Source organism: Rhinoderma darwinii, chromosome 1 (genome assembly GCF_050947455.1).
Source record: "Rhinoderma darwinii isolate aRhiDar2 chromosome 1, aRhiDar2.hap1, whole genome shotgun sequence".
In the NCBI taxonomy this organism is placed as follows: domain Eukaryota; kingdom Metazoa; phylum Chordata; class Amphibia; order Anura; family Rhinodermatidae; genus Rhinoderma; species Rhinoderma darwinii.
In genome coordinates this window covers 320956803-320975685 of record NC_134687.1, presented here as the reverse complement: position 1 = coordinate 320975685, position 18883 = coordinate 320956803, and the positions used below count along the sequence as shown (strand labels likewise).

The following is an 18883-nucleotide window of genomic DNA, read 5'->3' as shown; positions in this document are numbered from 1 at the left end:
AAGATTTTTTTCAATATGCAGTTTTTGTTCAAATGTTTCATTTTCACAAGGACTATAGGAGAAAAAAAAAACGCACCCCATTATTTGGTACAAAATTTCTACTGAGTATGGCAATACCCCATATGTGGTCATAAAATGCAGTTATGGCCACATGGCAGGGCTCAGAAGTTTTGGATCGCATATTTTGCTGGAATGTCAGGTGCCCCCCAGAGCATATGGTAGCACAGTCTCATTATTTTAGTCACTTGAGTTATGGTTAAGATTTTATATTGGGCCTTTGGTTCAGTATTTTGGTTTGTCCCCCCCCCCCCCCCCATTTTTATTCCCACAGTGGTTTTTACCTTATGAGGTCAGTAAAAGGTCAGTTGTATGAAATATACAAGCAGGTTCTAGAATGTTCCGTTCTGTGGCTCGTATAGTCCTAGAATTCTGCTGATTGGCTGTTCAGTGCTTGTGGTGGGAAAATTCCTCCTTTAAAAGACCAGCGCTCAGCTGTTTGGGTGCCAGTTTTTCCAAGATCTTCAGGACCAGCGCCTCTCCTACCCTCTCTTATTTTAATGAATTTTGAACCTGCCGCAATGTTTTTAGATGCGTTATAGTCTCCCAGCTAAAGCTGGGAGGACTTGGTCATTTATTTTTTTATTCTTTTAGCAGTTATTTATCATATTTATTATTAAATTATGATATTTATATTTTCGTAGTAAATTTTTAATCTAAATTTACTGGTCTCTGTTTTTTTATTTTCAATGTCTTTTAATTGGGACTTGTGCAACCATGGTTTCCTGAAGCAATGGTGTATTTGCAAAGCCCATGAGGTACCTGTACAGTGAAAACTATACTTACACATTAAGGAATTAATCTAGTGAGCATTTTGACCCCACAGATGTTTTATAGATTTTATTAAAATTGAGCCGTAAAAATAAAAAAATTACACCTTTTTCAATAATATGTTTTAGCTCATAATCCCCTGACTGACCCTATTTAAGAAACTACACACACAAGGGATTCATCTAGGAGGTAAAGTGAGCATTTTGACCCCACAGTTGTTTTGCAGAAATTAGCGCACAACGGATATTGCAATGGGAAAGTTGCAATTTTTCCTTAGACATGTAATTTCAGGGCCCAATATGTGGTGCCCAGCTTGTGTAACTGTAAAAAGACAGGTGTCTAAATATTATGCTGTGTTTTCTGGTTTTAAAAACACCCTACATGTGGCCCTTATCTTTTGCCTGGACATACGAAAGAGCTCAGGAGTGAAAGATCACCATGCGCATTTGAGGCCTAATTTGGTGATTTACACAGTATTACCCACAATTGCAGAGGCTCTGAGGGGAAATCCTAAAAGAAACCAAAAAGAAGTGAACCCATTTTAAGATAACTAAACCACTCAAGGCATTTATCCAGGAGTGTAGTGAGTATTTTGAACCCACAATTGTTTTCCAGAAATTCGTGCTCAATGGATGCTGCAGAGTGAAAATGGCAATTTTTCCTCAGATATGCCATTTCAGTGCCATGTATGTTGTGCCCAGCTTGTGCACTGGAGAAACACACCCCATCAATTGTTAAGCGGGTTTTTCCGAGTCCAGTAATACTGCATATGTGGTTATAAACTGTTTAGGCGCACTGACGAACTCAGAAAGACCGCTATTTGGCTTCTGGAGAACAGATTTTGCGTGGTAGTCGTTTTGTTTGGCGTTTTACTTGTATATTAATTTATAATGTGGTGGCATATGGAATCTGTGCAGAGTATATCAGGATATAATAAGAAACTTTAATAATTTTTTTTTGGAGAAAAGGTCATCAAAAATAAGCAATTCTGCCATTATTTATTTTTTCTCCCGCGTTTACCATGTAGTATAAGTGACATGCTATTTTTATAGTTCAGGTGTTTACTAACGCAACAATATCAATTATGTATATATTTTTTTACATTTTCACCTCAATTATAAAGGACTTGATCAGGGGAAAAAAAAAGCGATCTTTGTTTTAATAACTTTTATTCTTCTAGAGCATTTTTACTTTTAAAAAGGTAACACGGATCTCAGCTGTTGCAGCAGGATTTTGGCTGTATATTACAGTTGTCACCCGCTGTGATTAGCGCAGACACAGTTCCTGTGCCGTGCCATTCCATGGACGAGGGGTTGAAAACTGTAACTCGTCCCAAAAAAAAAAGCCGTCATACGGCAATGTCAACAGAACAATACAAAAACAAAAATGACTGGTTGGAAGGGATTTAACAAAACAGAAGAAATTTTATCAACCAGTCACAAAAGAGCAAGAAATCAAGTTCTTGATGAAGAATAAGAAAGAGAAAGTCCTCATTGGGAATACTGTAAAAAGGTCTGGTTAAGTCACGTACTTACAATAAATATTCTAGTTATTTTTACCTCACAGGCGGAGAGGAATGACCTGCTGGTCCAAGTCAATAAAATACAAGGTAAGAAGGATTAGTTAAGGATTAGTCAATATATTTCGGAATTATAAAGAGAACCTTTCACCTGCCCATACATGTGCAGCATGTAATAGGCAGGGTCGTAAAATATCGGGCGCCCATTAGAACGGCACCAATATCTAAATAACGGAGGAGGATAGGAAAACCGTTAAAAGTGCCCCAGGGTTTGTGCAGCCCTGCCCATTACATGCTGCACATGTATGGGCAGGTGAAAAGTTTTCTAAGGCCGGATTCACACGAGCGTGTGCGTTTTGCACGCGCGCAAAAAACACTGCGTTTTTGCACGCGCAAAAGGTCTATAACAGCTCCGTATGTCAGCAGCATATGATGCGTGGCTGCGTTAATTTCGCGCAGCCGCCATCATTATGACACTCTGTTTTTATGTTTGTAAACAGAAAAGCACGTGGTGCTTTTCTGTTTTCATTCATAGTTTTTACTGCTGTTGCGCGAATCACGCGCGTCACACGGAAGTGCTTCCGTGTGCTGCGCGTGATTTTCACGCACCCATTGACTACAATGGGTGCGTGATGCGTGAAAAACGCACAAATATAGGACATCGTGAATTTTATGCAGCGAACACACGCTGCGTAAAAATCACGGACTGTCTGAACGGCCCCATTGACTAACATAGGTCCGTGCGAGGCGCGTGAAAATCACACGCGTTGCACGGACGTATTATACGTTCGTCTGAATAAGCCCTAAGTGTTATAATACTCTTCTCATTTAGGCTGAAATTTCATATGAAGATTTTCACTCCAATAGGATAATTCATCATCGGGATGTCTGTGCGATCTGCAGTTTTTTATGGTTATATTACTAGGATGAAAAGATTAAAGAGGCTCTGTCACCACATTATAAGTGCCCTATCTCCTACATAAGGAGATCGGCGCTGTAATGTAGGTGACAGTAATGCTTTTTATTTAAAAAAAACAATCTATTTCCACCACTTTATTAGCGATTTTAGATTTATGCTAATGAGTGTCTTAATGCCCAAGTGGGCGTGTTTTTACTTTCGACCAAGTGGGCGTTGTACAGAGGAGTGTATGACGCTGACCAATCAGCGTCATGCACTCCTCTCCATTCATTTAGGCAGCCCATAGGGATCCTTTTAGATCACTATGTGCTGTCTTATACTTACACATTAACGATACTGAAGTGTTTAGACAGTGAATAGACATTCCACGGGGTGTCTATTCACAATCTCTGCACTTCGTTACTCTGTCTGTGGTAGTTACAGCAGAGGACGCGTAATCTCGTTGTAACCTGTCATTTACCGCGTAATCTCGCGAGATTACGCTTCCTCTGCTGTAACTACCACAGACAGAGTAACGAAATGCACAGATTGTGAATAGACATCCCGTGGAATGTCTATTCACTGTCTAAACACTTCAGTATTGTTAATGTGTTAGTATAAGACAGCACATAGTGATCTAAAAGGATCCCTATGCGCTGCCTAAATGAATGGAGAGAAGTGCATGACGCTGATTGGTCAGCGTCATACACTCCTCTGTACAACGCCCACTTGGTCGAAAGTAAAAACACACCCACTTGGGCATTAAGACACTCATTAGCATAAATCTAAAATCGCTAATAAAGTGGTGAAAATAGATAGTTTTTTTAAATAAAAAGCACTGCTGTCACCTACATTATAGCGCCGATCTCCTTATGTAGGAGATAGGGCACTTATAATGTGGTGACAGAGCCTCTTTAAGGTCACAGATAACGATATGATCATAAGGTGATCGAACTGTTGAGAACGCTTTATACAAATATCTATTTTTGGTATGGCCCAACATTCCCTGAAAACTGCAACAAAATCCAATTTTACGAATCCACACAGATTGTACAACCGATGACAAAATATAACTTTCACATTTTTAAAAACAAGCAAAAACAACTAACTGCTAAAAAAAAAACAAAAAAAAAAACATTTTAACCCTTTCATTGCAAATATTTTTACACTTTTGACATACACAAGAAAAACCTAAAATTAAAAAAATACTTTATACCTCTATACCCATATATTTTTTTTTAGAAAAGTAGACACCTGCTAAATCTTGAAAATGCCACCTAGCAGTTTACAGTCATGGGCGCATTCTTTTAATTTTGCATCAAAGCGCAATGTTGTGCAAAATAGCGCATAAAAATTGCTGCTTCACGCACTACAGAGTTCCAAACTGCCTCTGAAAGTGACATCAGCACAAGAAATGTGCATCAGGCGCTTCATGACATGGGTTTTCATGGTTGAGCAGTTGCACACAAGCCTCACCATGCGCAATGACAAGTGTTAGCTGGCGTGGTGTAAAACACTAAAGAAACGTGTTCACTGGATTGATGAATTACGTTTCACTATCTGGCAATCTGATGGACAAATCCGGGTTTGGCAAATGCCAGGGAAACGCTACCTACCAAAATTAATAGTGTCTACTGTAAAATTTGGTGAAGGGGGGATAATGCTCTCGGGCGGTTTTAAAGGGTTTTCTCTAGACCCCTTATTCCTAGTAAAGTGTAGTGTTAATGCTTCAGCATACAAAGACATTGTAGATAATTGTATGCTTCCAACTTTGTGGAAACGGTTTACGGAAGGCGTCTCCAACATGACTTTGCCCCTTAGCTCAAAGCAGTGTCCACGAGTTGGCGTGGCAAAACTCGAGTGACCTGCACAGAGCCCTGGTCTCAATCCCATCAAACACCTTTTGGATGAATTGGAACGCTGACTACACGCCAGGCCCTCATTGCCTGACCTCACAAATCTCCAAAATCTTGGGCAAGCCTTCCCAGAACAATGGAGCCTGTTACATTTACAAAAGGACACCAAACACAATATTGGCGCACATTCTTTTGGAATAGGACGTCTATCAAGCGCATATGGTTGTGATAGTAAGGTGTCTACGTACTTTTTGCAAATATAGTGTACCATGTTTACATTGAAATCTATCAAAAACCTAAGTAGTACTCAAAAGTTGAAAATAAACAGAAATGTGAATAAAGCAGCAATAGTTAACAAATAAAGGGCAAAAACTTTATTCTCATGTCCACAGTATAATAATACAATACCTGGCTTTTGCTTTTCAACATCAAAAGATTAGTGACTTTTCCAAAAGGTACACCTAATGAGATGATGTCAGCTTCTGAAACATCATTTGGAATCTTGCGAATGTGGATAACACGTGAAGGGGAACAGGGAGAGCGGTCTCCTTTAAATTTGTTGCTATCGTTCCCATTAGCTAAAAAAACAAAAGGAGACAAAAAATCACCTATTTACATATAGAGACATCTCTGTAATATTCTCATTAAAGTGAAGCTCCTGCTTGAAATTTTACATTTCCAGATGTCAAGTTTACGAAAGTAGCTTCTCTCATAATAAAACTGTATTAGGCAATAAAATCTTTAAAGTGGCACCAAACCAGAATTTCCCTTTAAATGGCAGAAATAATACACAAACCAGAAAAAAATGGGGTATTGACATGGTTATAATATCACAATAAAACGATAAAGGTTTATTATATAGAAATAGCCCACGTGGAGGTACCCAACATAGAGCCTCCTATTAGCTGAAGCCAAGAGTCGCATCTACTTAGGCTCTGTTTGCACAACCATGACGCATAGCCAGGTCCATCACACGACGGAAACCTCTGCACAATGGATACCATCAGCATCGATTCCCTTGTGGTTTCTGTTGTTTTAATTCTTTCCGTCAAACATGACGGGACTGCCGAAGCCTTTGACGGCAGTGTGAACATAGCCCATTCTCATTCAGTTCATTGTAATTTCTCATTTTGCCTATGGTGGTGCTTCAGAAAATTATCACTTTACACTTGCTTCCCCCTTTACCTCCAAAGTGGGGGACAAACGCTTTAGCCTGTCCATATGTGCACAAGCACACAGAAAGCTTTCTACCAAGGTGAATACTTAATCAAAGAAACACGGATGGGCCTCTAAAGATTACGCACTGTATCGCCTCCAAGATGGAGTGAATACTACAGGGTGGGCCATTTATATGGATACACCTAAATAAATTCTCGATAAGTTTGATGTGTCACATGACCCTCTTCCCATTGAAAAAACTAAAGTTGGATACAAAATGGCCGACTTCAAAATGGCCACCATGGTCAACACCCAGCTTGAAAAGTTTCCCCCCTCCCATATACTAATGTGCCACAAACAGGAAGTTAATATCACCAACCATTCCCATTTTATTTAGGTGTATCCATATAAATGGCCCACCCTGTAGAATGAACTATTAAATACAAGAATTGCTACAGACGAGACAAAAGCTGGCACAAGATCGAGACAATGGTGTCATCCATAAAAAACACTAAAAAGCCTAGCTATAAAGAAAACTTTCTTATATACATCCCATATACAGTAAATACAAGAGACACATAAAGCAATCATGCATCAATGGATATCCCTGTGCAAAGGATCTGTGAGAGGAGATAGTAAGTGTAGCAATGTTAACAATAAAGCGCTTTTCAGTGCAAAAAAAAAAAAAGTAAACCTGGATAAATATAGATTGCAGTCAGTACTTTAAGAATACCTCCAAACTTTTCTAAGAACTGGAAGTAAGGCCCATCCTGACTATGACCCTAATATGCTCTACCAAATCTAAAGACAACTCCCAGACACCCCCTCATAATTATCCCATCATTGCTGATCTCGTGGAATAAAATCAACTCTCTGGTGAAACATGTACGCATCCACTGGCTGATGACCCACATACTCTCTTATTGCTTGAAGGGCCACTAAGCAAGTGCAAACTACCTGGAAGAACAGCAGAACGCACCTCACTCTCTGGTAGAATAGCATCCACTCCAAGATGGACCTGGGAGAAAGCCTCTACTTTCTGGCCAAAAGTGGAAAATATACCACTCCCTGGTGGGTGTTAGGTTCAATGTATGGTTACATGGGGCCTTAGGGCAAGTTTACACTAAGTATTGATCTAGCAAAAAACAAAAACAAAAAAAAAAACATCCAGTTCCAGATATTTTATGGTCACAAATTTGCTCCACCAAGTTACGGAGCTGTAAGGACGGTGTTGACTTATAGCAGCTTTATTCCCTACTGCACGGACTTCATAACAACCCAATAGCATGCACTGATCCCTTCCTTTTAAATAGACATTACGTATTAACCTCTAATCCATAAACCACAGGGATATTACCACTGACCCCTAAACTAACCACCAGAGATATTACCTGCAGTCATTTCCCAAATCTTGACCAACAGAGATTAAGCCCTAAACCCCATTAGACTAACAGGAAAATCAACAGTAATTTATAAGACACCATAGACTACAAGCCATGTTACCACTGACCCTTAATCCACCCTAAACCACTAAAAGGCGTTATCCTAGAATGAATATTGAAATTGACCATTAAAATCATCTAATATTCTGTGTGTTCTGTATGGTAGTATTATGTGGGCACTGCATGGTATAGTTATTCAGGCAGTGTAGGACAGTATTATCTGGGCACTATATGGCAAGATAACGTGGGTTCTGTAAGACAGTACTATGTGGGTTATTTGGGCATTTTATGGCCGTACTATTTTTGCAATGTTTATTATGTAATTATTATTATCTAGGTTAGAGTTAGAGGCGCTTTTTCTATATTAATTTCCATAACATATTTTCAGTAGATCTAGCCATTTATTGGGTAGAGATGTAGACCGTCAGAATGTCTGGGTTTACTTCCAATATGTCAGGTTTAATCTCTAGCATAATTTGCAAATTAATTTGGTTGGGTTTTCCTGACAGGATTTAGTTTTTAGTCTATGTATATGCACTGGAACATCTCTCCCATCTAGTAAAAGAATTTCAGTGTATCCAGAACATTAGTTAGCACTAATGAAAATTTGTTTAATTTGCATTAAGAAAAAAATATTTCATGAGAAGCCAGCAAAGCACAGCACGCTGGCTCTCAAATACTCTCACTGTACCTGTAGCTTGAGTGGGATGGCTCATGGTAAAAGGCCCGTTAGCGATACCAGAAGGGAGAAGCTCGTCAGATGCCCGCTAAAAAAATAAAACAATGTATATCAGTAAAATACAAAAAACACAACAGAAAAAAAAAACAACATGCCAAAATAATGAACTTTATATTAATGTGTTTTGAATTACACGTGGGAGAAACTGTATGTTGGGTTTACAAACACTAGCTTTGAGTGCAAGTGCAAGTACAGGTGCTTTTCTGCTTTGTAAATTTCCATTATTAATTTGCATGTATGGTAAATCTTTAGTATGCAAGATGGAAAGGTCCCGTAAACGGTATACCAACTAATCAGTCCTGGTTCATAGGATTCTTGACGCTACCTTACGCCACTGTCGAAGAGCACCGGCCACCAAGTTACCAATTGGCCGAGGTTTCCTGACATATCCGAGTGCATTTTGCTACGCTCTTTTTTGAACTCCTATTAAAATTAATAGGAGTTCAGGAAACAGAGTAACAAAGCGAGGTACGCTGTTTTTGTAGCTCCCAAGTTCAGGAAACAGCGTAGCTTAGCAAGGTATGCTGTTTCTGTAGCTCCCGAGTTCCGGAAACAGTGTAGCTCCTGTGCTACGCTGTTTCTGGAACTCCCATTCACTTCTAAGGGAGATATGAAATCCGCGTAGCTCAGCAAGCTCAGCTGTTTCAGTACTCTCAGCCACCTTGTAACTCAGTGGCTGGAGCCCAGCTACAGAAGGTAGGACATGGGGTTACAGGGCCCTGCTCCAGAGCTAGGTGCAGGTCCCAGAGGTAGGACCCGCATCTATAAGAAAATTATGCATATCCTGTGGATATGCCATAAATGTTCGAGATGGGAATAACCCCTTAGGTATTTAAGGCTTTGTATCAATTTTTCTTTATTTGTCCAATTTATCTAAAATGAAGCAACTTTAAAAATTGTCTGCATTAAAAAATGTCCTATCATTTGAGACTACAGCTCCTATGCAGACTTATGCATCTGTGAAGTCTGATCCTGAAGTCATATTCCTTTTTTGTTTCCCCTACTTTTTACTAACATATATTTGGTACAAACCTTAGCTTGAGGTTGAGGTTTCCGTTTTTTAGACGGAATCAATAGCGCAGTTGACTGCGCTATTGATTCCGTCACAAAAGCGGAAACCTGCCGGAATGGTGACAAACGGAAACCATTAGCAATGTTTCCGTCACCATTGAAACCCTGAACGGAAAGCGGATGCTGATGTGAACCGACCCTAATTCTTATAATATATTCTCATGGGAAGAGTTAGTTAAAGGCCAACATTTCTCTAAATACAACCAACAATATAAACAGTGAATGTTTTCATTGAAGTTGTCAAGGCGTGCCATGTCATGGAGGGACATTTATATAGGTCTGTGCCTACTCTTTTAGAAGATGTTCGGGAGGCTCCTGGAGAAAGGGGAGATCTAAAGGAGTAGGATAGTCTCCCGGATTCTGGTAAAGACCAACATTTGTCAGTGCTGACTGCAAAGTATTGTAGTTTTGAGGGAGTGGCCCATATTAAAGTGGCGGGGTATGTTTTAAAATCATGTCTAGTCTGTCAGAAGTTTTATCTCAAGAGGACATTCATAAGTAGGAAATCATGATATACAGTCCCGAGAAAAAGTATTTGCCCATCTATTTTTGTTTTTTAAATGTTTCAGATCATCTAACTAATTTTAATATAAGCTAAAGACAACACGAGTAAACACAAAATGCAGCTCTAGAATGATCATTTTATTTAATGATAAAAGATTTATTCAAAACCTATAAATCACCAAAAAAGTAATTGTTCCCCTAACCTAATAACTGGTTGTGCCACCCTTGGAAGTAACAACTGCAATCAAACATTTGCGATAACTTGTGATGGATCCTTTACATCGCTGTGGAGGAATTTTAGCCCACTCCTCTTTGCAGAATTGTTTTAATTTGGCTACGTTGTAGTTTTTGAGCATGTACTGCCGGTTTAAGGCCTTGTCATTGCATCTCAATGGAATTCAGGTCAGGACTGACTCTCCAAAACCTAAATTTTGTTTCGTTTGAGCCATTCAAGACTGGACAAAGATCACAAACTGACAGGCGGACAATCTCGTTCAGGGTTTTTTGATGGAGAGCAGAGTTCATAGTTCCATAAATTATGACAAGTCATCCAGGGGTCCTGCAGAAGTAAAGCAGTCCCAGGCCATCACACTACCATCACCATGTTTGACTGTTGGTGTGATGTTCTCAGGGTATATTGCGGTGTTCGCTTTACACCAGATGTAAAGTGACCCATGTCTTCCAAAAATTTTCCACCTTTGACTCCTCAATCTACAGAATATTATCCCAAAAGTCTTGGAAGTCATCTAGACGTTTTTTGGAAAACGCGAGATGAGCCTTTGTGTTAATTTTGTTCTGTGATAATTTGGGTTTTGCAACACTCCCAAGGTTGACATTTTTGCCCAGTCTTTCTTATTGTGGAATCGTGTACTTTGACCTTAATTGAGGCAAGTGAGGCCTGCAGTTCTTTAGATGCTCATCTGGGTTCTTTTGTGACTTCCTAGATGAGTTGTTGATACGCTCTTGGTGAAATTTTGGTAATTTGGCCACTCCTGGGAAGGTTTACCACTGTTCCAAGTTTTCTCCATTTGTGAATAATGTGTTAAATTTCGCATCCGTATTTGAATCTCTTTAAAACATGGCATCAAGAACTGCTTTTTGAGAGTTTCTAGCCTGATTCACATTGCCAGATTATTTAAATAAGGTTTAGATTTAACAGGTCTGGCAGTAATTGTGCCTGGGTGTGGCTAGTGAAATTTAACCCAATTGTAAATTAAATTTGGTCAACTGGCTGATTTAGTACCTAAAGGAACAATTCCTTTTTTTAGAGTCAGCGCAGAGTCAACGCAGCCGGCTACCAGGAAATTTAGAATTAAATTAGAGCACTTCACTTCATGCTTCCCTCTGCTGACAAGCTTTATGGAGATGCTGATTTCATTTTCCAGCAGGACATGGCACCTGCCCACACTGCCAAAAGTACCAATACCTGGTTTAATAACCACAGTATCACTGCACTTGATTGGCCAGCAAACTCGCCTGACCTAAAACCCATAGAGAATCTATGGGGTATTGTCAAGATGAAGATGAGACACCAGACCCAACAATGCAGACGAGCTGAAGGCCACTATCAAAGCAACCTGGGCTTCCATAACACCTCAGCAGTGCCATGGGCTGATCACCTCTATGCCACGCTGCATGGATGCAAAAATTAATGCAAAAGGTGCGCCAACCAAGTATTGAGTGCATATACTGTAAATACTTTTCAGTAGGCCTACATTTCGGTATTAAAAATAATTTTTTACATTTGGCTTATATAATATTCAAATTTTCTGAGAGACAAAGTTTTGGGTTTTTATTAATTGTTAGCCATAATCTACAACATTAAAAGAAAAAAACTGCTGGAAACAGATCACTCTGTGTGTAATGAATCTATACAATATATGAGTTTCACTTTTTGAATTGAATTACTGACAAATTAACTTTTTGATGATAGGACATATATGTATATATACACATATATATATATATATATATATATATACATATACACACACACACACACACACACACACACACACACACACACACACACACACACACACACACACACACACACTTACTTAGGTCTAGAATTATTTGGATAGTGACACATTCATGATTTGAGCTCTGCATGCCACCACAAAGGATTTGAAATGAAACAACAGATGCAATTGAAGTGTAGACTCTCAGGCTTAATTCAAGGGCTTGTGCAAAAATACCCTGTGAAACTATTAGGAATTGCAGCCATTTTTCTACACCGCCTCCTCATTTCAGGGGCTCAAAAATAATTTGACAAATTAACATTACCATAAATAATAATATAATAATAATGTTTTGTTTTTTTAATACTTTGTAGAAAATCCTTTGCAGCCAATGACTGCCTGAAGTCTGGAACCCATGGACATCACCAAACGCTGGGCTTCCTCCTTTGTGATGCTTTGCCAGGCCTTTACTGCAGCGGTCTTCAGTTGTTGCTTGTTTGTGGGTCTTTCTGCCTTAGTTTTGTCTTAAGCAAGTGAAATGCATGCTCGATCGGGTTGAGATCTGGTGATTGACTTGGTCATTGCAGAATATTCCACTTCTTTGCCTTAAACTCCTGGGCTGCTTTCGCAGTATGTTTTGGGTCATTGTCCATCTGTACTGTGAAGCGACGTCCAATCAACCTTGCTGCATTTGGTTGAATCTGAGCAGAAAGTATATCCCTGAACACTTCAGAATTCATCCGGCTGCTTCTGTCTTCAGTCACATCATCAATAAACACCAGTGACCCAGTGCCTTTGGCCGCAATGCATGGCCGTGCCATCACACTGCCTCCAGCATGTTTTACAGAGGATGTGTTGTGCTTTGGATCACAAGCCGTTCCAAGCCTTCTCCATACTTCTCTTCTCCCATTATTTTGGTACATGTTGATCTTAGTTTCATCTGTCCAAAGAATGCCATTCCAGAACTGGGCTGGCTTCTTTAGATGTTGTTTGGCAAAGTCTAATCTGGCTTTTCTATTTTTGAGGCTGATTACTGGTTTGCACCTTGTGGTGAACCCTCTGTATTTGCTCTCATGAAGTCTTCTCTTTATGGTAGACTTAGATACTGATAAATCTACTTCCAGGAGAGTGTTCTGCACTTGGGTAGATGTTGTGAAGGGGTTTTACTTCACCATGGAAAGGATTCTGCGATCATCGACCACTGTTGTCTTCTGTGGACGTCCAGGCCTTTTGGAGTTCATGAGATCACTAGTGTGTTGTTTTTTTTTCTTCAAGATTGTACCTGTTGATTTGGCCACTCCCAACATTTGTGCTATCTCTGTTGGATTTCTTCATTTTTTCAGCCTAACGATGGTCTGTTTCACTTGCATTGAGGGCTTCTTTGACCTCATGTTGTGGGTTCACAGCAACAGCTTCCAAATGCAAATGCCACACCTGGAATCAACTCCAGACCCTTTACCTGCATAATTGATGATGAATTAACGAGGGAATAGCCCACTCAGCCCATTAAATAGCTTTTGAAATAATTGTCCAATTACCTTTGGTCCCTCGAAAAAGAGGCAGCTACATGTTAAAAAAAACAGCTGTAATTTCTAAACCCTCCCTCAAATTAGGATGTAAATACCCTCAAATTAAAGCGGCTAATCAAGCACTGGGGTTATATAAATTGTACCAGCACGTCCGTGTCTTTCTTATTCCTGCTTCCTCTCCATAGACGTGTATGCAGCGTGTCTGTGTTTCACTCACACTCTATCTGCTCCCCCTCCCCTCTCCATAGACTTGCATAGACGGGCTGTGAAGAGACACACCCACACTTTCTGCAGTTCATCAATTCTGCTCTGTAACCAGGGATGGCCAATGCTTGACACCATTGAGGACAGCAGATTATAGGAAGTGATACATCTAGTGGCAGTAACTTCACGCAGATTTTGAATGGATAAAACAACAACATTTTAATAGTAAGTAAATTACAGAGTTGACCTATAATCAGGTATACTATTGGATTAGCATAAGTAGTTGTCCATTCAAGGAACTAGGGAGCCTCCACCGAGCACCATCCCTGCCCAGGCTGGTTCAATTTCTCAGTGTCTTTCTATCTATCTTAACTAACTATTAAATTCAATGAGAGTCTTTAAAGTAGGTATTTGTGACTTAGGAACCTCCGCTGAGGAGGGAAGGCCTGTAGCAAAACTTAAAAAGGGCCCCAAAATTTAAAGGAGGGGTGGAACCCTATAAAAAGTTTGCTATGCGGCCCATTATTTTCTAGTTACGACCCTGGCAGTCATTAATTATTTATATGGGTAGTGTATACACTGCTCATCTCTGGGACCTACACTTCTTAGGAAAACAGGATCACGTTATGGCAGTTTGGCAATCCTATCCCGGCCAGAAGAGGTTGAGACACATGCATGTGACTCTCCCTACAGAGGCGTAGCTAGGTTCTCCAGCACCCGGAGCAAAGATTCAGTTTGGCATCCCCCAACCTTTCCTTCCCCCTCGTGGTGTTTGCTTTAATTTTCATGTCATTTTTTTCACCTTTTTTTTATGTAACTCGAGCATAAAACCATTGGTACATTTTACAAGCGATATAGTTATATAAGGGAGTTACCAGAACAATAAATTAAAAGAAAATAAATAAAGAGGTCAGTGCCTGATTAACACAGATTATATAACTGAGGCGAAGGAGACTATATGGTGACATAATGAACAGCCTCCTCTTGTAGATAGTGCCACACCCCGCTTTAGATAGTGTCCCACTCCCCCCTTGTAGATACTACCACACACCCCCCCAAGAGATAGTGCCACACACACCCCCTTGTAGATAATGCCACACACGCCCCCTTGTAGGTACTGCCAGCCCCCCTGTAGATAGTGCCACACAGCCCCCTTGTAGATATTGCCACAATCGCCCCTTGGAGATAGTGCCACACACACATACCCTCCTGTAGTTAGCACTACATCACCCTCCCTGTAAATAGAGCCATTGGGGCTCCCTAGAGGAGCCCCTGACGTCACGGTCCATGTATTGATAGTGACGTCAGGGGCTTCTCCAAAAGCGGAATCCCCGGGAAGAGCATTGGCAAGACTTTGGCCTGGGATTCCTCCATATCTCCCAACTTTCAAGTATCACAAAGAGGAACAACTGATGCAGAGCACCTAGCAACACAGTATAATGCCCTCTAGCTGCCCCTACACAGTACAATGCCCCCAAGCTGCCACCATACAGTATAATGCTCCCATAGATGCACCCATATAGTATAAAGCCCACACAGATGCCTCCATACAGTATGATGTCCACACAGATTGTCCCATGCAGTATAATGCCCACACAGTATGTGCCCATACAGTATAATGCCCACACAGTATGTCCCCATGCCGTATAATGCCCCTTCAGTTTTTTTGTTTTACTTGGCACCAGCACTCCACATATCTGGCCCAGGTGATTTTAATTAGGGAATGACCTCATAAGTGGAACTATGCCTTTTCCATTATATAACTGAGCACTATACATGTGCAAACATATGCTACAGACCTGATGAATGGACCAGCACGGTCCAGAAATGCGTTATCCACTGAATAAAGAACAAATTCCATTTAAAACAATAACATGTGTCATCATCATCATTTCTTCTCCGCCTGGCGCCGATACCGTAAAAACTGCACCTTTTTCTTTTTGCCTCTCGTTCCCGTCCTGTAGATAGCGCCATTGGGACTCCCTCTAGGGGCGGAATACATGGACAGTGACGCAAGGTGCTTCTCCTGGAGCGGAATCCCCTGCCAGAAACGGGGATTCCGCTTCAGAGGAGCCACTGACGTCACTGTCCAAATGACAGCGACGTTAAGCGCACGGAGGACACAGATACAGTTGACTGTGGGACATACCTCAGGCTGTCCGGGACGGTTGGGTAGGATTCCGCTCCAGAAGGAGTATTTAATTGTATCCGCGACCGGCCCAGCGCCCCTCTATCTTCTCTCCCAGTTGCGCAAAGGGAAAATATCCCGCCTGCCCCCCCCCCCCCCCTAGCTATGCTCCTGCTTTCTAATAAAGTCTAAGGAAGTCGCTGGCTGGGCTATCTCCATAGTCAGGCTTGATTGGAGAGGGCCACCACGCCTACATGTGTCTGCGATATGGGGTCAGTTGGTATTGGGGCCTCCACCAACCTTAATGTGTGAAGGATATTACAGTTGCACAAGCTTTCCACTGTACGTTTAGTGCTCCTTTATGGTATATGTTTAGACGTAGTGTAAACACTGCAGATTTTCAGAAATGCATTTCATTGTGGTAAATCTGCATGCATATTAGAGTCGCAGCAGAGTGGATGAAGTTCGAACAAATCTCATCCACACGCTGCGTAAAAAAATCAGCCCGAAAAAAAAGAAAGTCATAATTTGACCTGTGGTGCAGCTTTTTATACTGCAGCATGTCAATTTAAGCTTTGGAATCGCTGCTTTTCCCCATTCAATGGGGAAGTAAAACCTGCAACAAATAGCAAATGTTGCTATAAATGCGGCGGAAAGACTGCGGTTCTGCCACAAAAATCGCAACTCAGAAAAAAAAAAGAAAAGCTTTTTTTAGTTTCAAATTAATAAGAAAGTGAATACTTACCCTTCAGGCATCGTCATAGCAACAATTTCTTCTCTTCTGCGTCCAGGCCGGCAAACTGGGATGACATATCATCCCATGGGATTGCTGCGTCATCCCAGGAGGCCGGACTGCATGGACAACAGAGGGACGCCATGACAACGGAAACCGAGGTATGTATAAACTTTTTTTTTTCCTGCGCCATCTTCACAGCGGACATTCCAGCCAAAAAACTGCTCTGTTTTGGCCTTGCTAAATTAAGTGGCTTGTGGATCAAGTGGAGTTACTAAACCGGAGTTAAAGTCCCTGTAAGTGCTCTTCTTTTCTTTTACTTTAACAATTGTTCATAGTTTTTTTTTTGTAACTGGGATAATGGATAGCAAGATTGGAGGTTTTCTTCAGTTCACAGTTTGCCATATGTATGCACGACTAGAGCAGGAGTTCCAGGGTGAATACCTCTGTGGCAGATGTGAACATGTTGTTCACCTGGAAGCTCGCATTAGAGATCTGGAGGAGTAAAATGCAATACTGAGGGCGATAGACAATCTTGAGCGGAGCATGCTGCTCACTGAGCAAGCAGTTAGTGGGGTAGAATTGGAGGGTAAACACATGGGTCAGCAGGACCAGGCAAGCAGCTGGGTTAATGTAGTTAGGAGCAGTAGAAAGGTGTCCAAGAAAAGGAAGGCCAGTCCTGTTTCTGATATTCCAAGCAAGATTGCCAAATTGGGTAATGATGCGAGGGTGTCGGTCTCAGAAATGGCAGCCCTAGTGGATACTGACCTCCCTAACAGCCGGGAGAACAACCCAGATAGTAGTCGGCAGGATGGTAATGCAGGTAACGCAAGACAATTAGTATTTGTAGGGGATTCTATAATCAGGAAGACTGATAGAACAATTTGTCACCAAGACCGCCTCAACCGAACGGTTTACTGTCTCCATGGTGCCAGGGTTCGATATGTGGTGGAACGGGTTGATAAATTACAGGGAGGGGCTGGTGATGATCCAGCTGTCGTGGTCCATGTGGGAACCAACAACAGAATAAATGGTAGGTGGAGGAGCCTTAAGAATAATTTTAAAGAACTAGGCTACAAGCTGAAGGGAAGGACCTCCAAGGTTGTATTCTCAGGAATACTCCCTGTGCCATTCACATCACAGGAAAGACAGCGGGAGCTCAGGGAGTTAAATGCATGGCTTAAGTCTTGGTGTAGAGGAGAAGGCTTTGGGTTCCTAGAGCATTTGGCTGACTTTTCATTGGGGTACAAACTGTATTCTGCAGATGATTTGTACCTAAATGGAAGGGGGTCTGATGTGCTGGGGGAGAGAATTCTAGCTGGGGTGGAGGAGTATTTAAACTAGGGCTGAGGAGGGAGGTCAATGTAGAAAATAAAGGGGTAGTTAGGTTAGAGAGGGGTCAGACTAAATTGGTGGGGGGAGAAATAGACTGTGGGGAGAGGACTAGGCAACAAGATAAGGAGATCCTTTTGTTACAAAACAGCAAAGAAAACAAAAATGCCCAAATAATGTCAAATCACATTTCTAACACTGAAAGTGAAAAATTGAATGGCAAAAAGAGGGGGTAAACACTGAAAAAAATATTTTGGTGCAATCTATAGACCCCCCCCCCCCCCCAATACAACGGAGGAGATGGAAGGTCAGCTATATAAAACAGATGGAGCGGGCTGCACAGGCTGGTACTGTAGTGATAATGGGAGATTTTAATTAAAGGGCTATTAATTGGTGACATGGTGCAGCTTCAACTGCAAAGGGGAGACATTTCCTCAACCTGTTGCAGGAAAATTTTATGGCCCAGTTTGTGGAAGACCCGACTAGAGGTGAAGCTCTGTTGGATCTGGTCATTTCTAATAATGCAGAGCTTGTTGGGAATGTCAATGTTCGTGAAAACCTCGGTAACAGTGATCACAATATAGTTACATTTTACCTTTACTGTAAAAAAACAAAACACAGGCTGGGAGGGCAAAAACACTTAATTTTAAGAAGGCCAATTTCCCCAGGATGAGGGCTGCAATTCAGGATATAGACTGGGAAGAACTAATGTCAAATAATGGTACAAATGATAAATGGGAGATTTTAAAGTGTAGCTAAATGTTTGACAAATTTCTGACATGTCATAGTGACATGTCAGAAGTTTGGATTGGTGGGGGTCCAAGCACCGAGACCCCCACCAATCACTAGAATGAAGCAGCTGAAGTGCTCATGTGAGTGCTTAGCCGCTTCGTGTCTGTTCGGTTATTTCCGGAAATAAATGTATCTGTGTATGGACTCAATAGAAAGTCTATGAGCCCGTACACCGATACATCGGCTTTC

At 41.1% G+C, this 18883-nt stretch overlaps 1 protein-coding gene across 9 annotated transcripts in view; it reads right to left on the bottom strand.

Annotated features, from left to right (window-relative positions):
* PTBP3 (polypyrimidine tract binding protein 3) overlaps positions 1-18883 on the bottom strand; it is a 264116-nt gene that overhangs the window by 68636 nt on the left and 176597 nt on the right. For 8 of the 9 annotated variants that reach the window (XM_075825588.1, XM_075825591.1, XM_075825589.1 and 5 more), the window contains 2 exons: positions 8393-8468; positions 5510-5679 (listed from right to left, as the gene is read on the bottom strand). In XM_075825588.1, coding sequence (XP_075681703.1) covers positions 5510-5679; positions 8393-8417 — 195 coding nt within the window. In that variant the 5' untranslated portion in view covers positions 8418-8468. The remainder of the gene's footprint in view (positions 1-5509; positions 5680-8392; positions 8469-18883) is intronic. The other variant, XM_075825595.1, reaches the window with a different exon arrangement.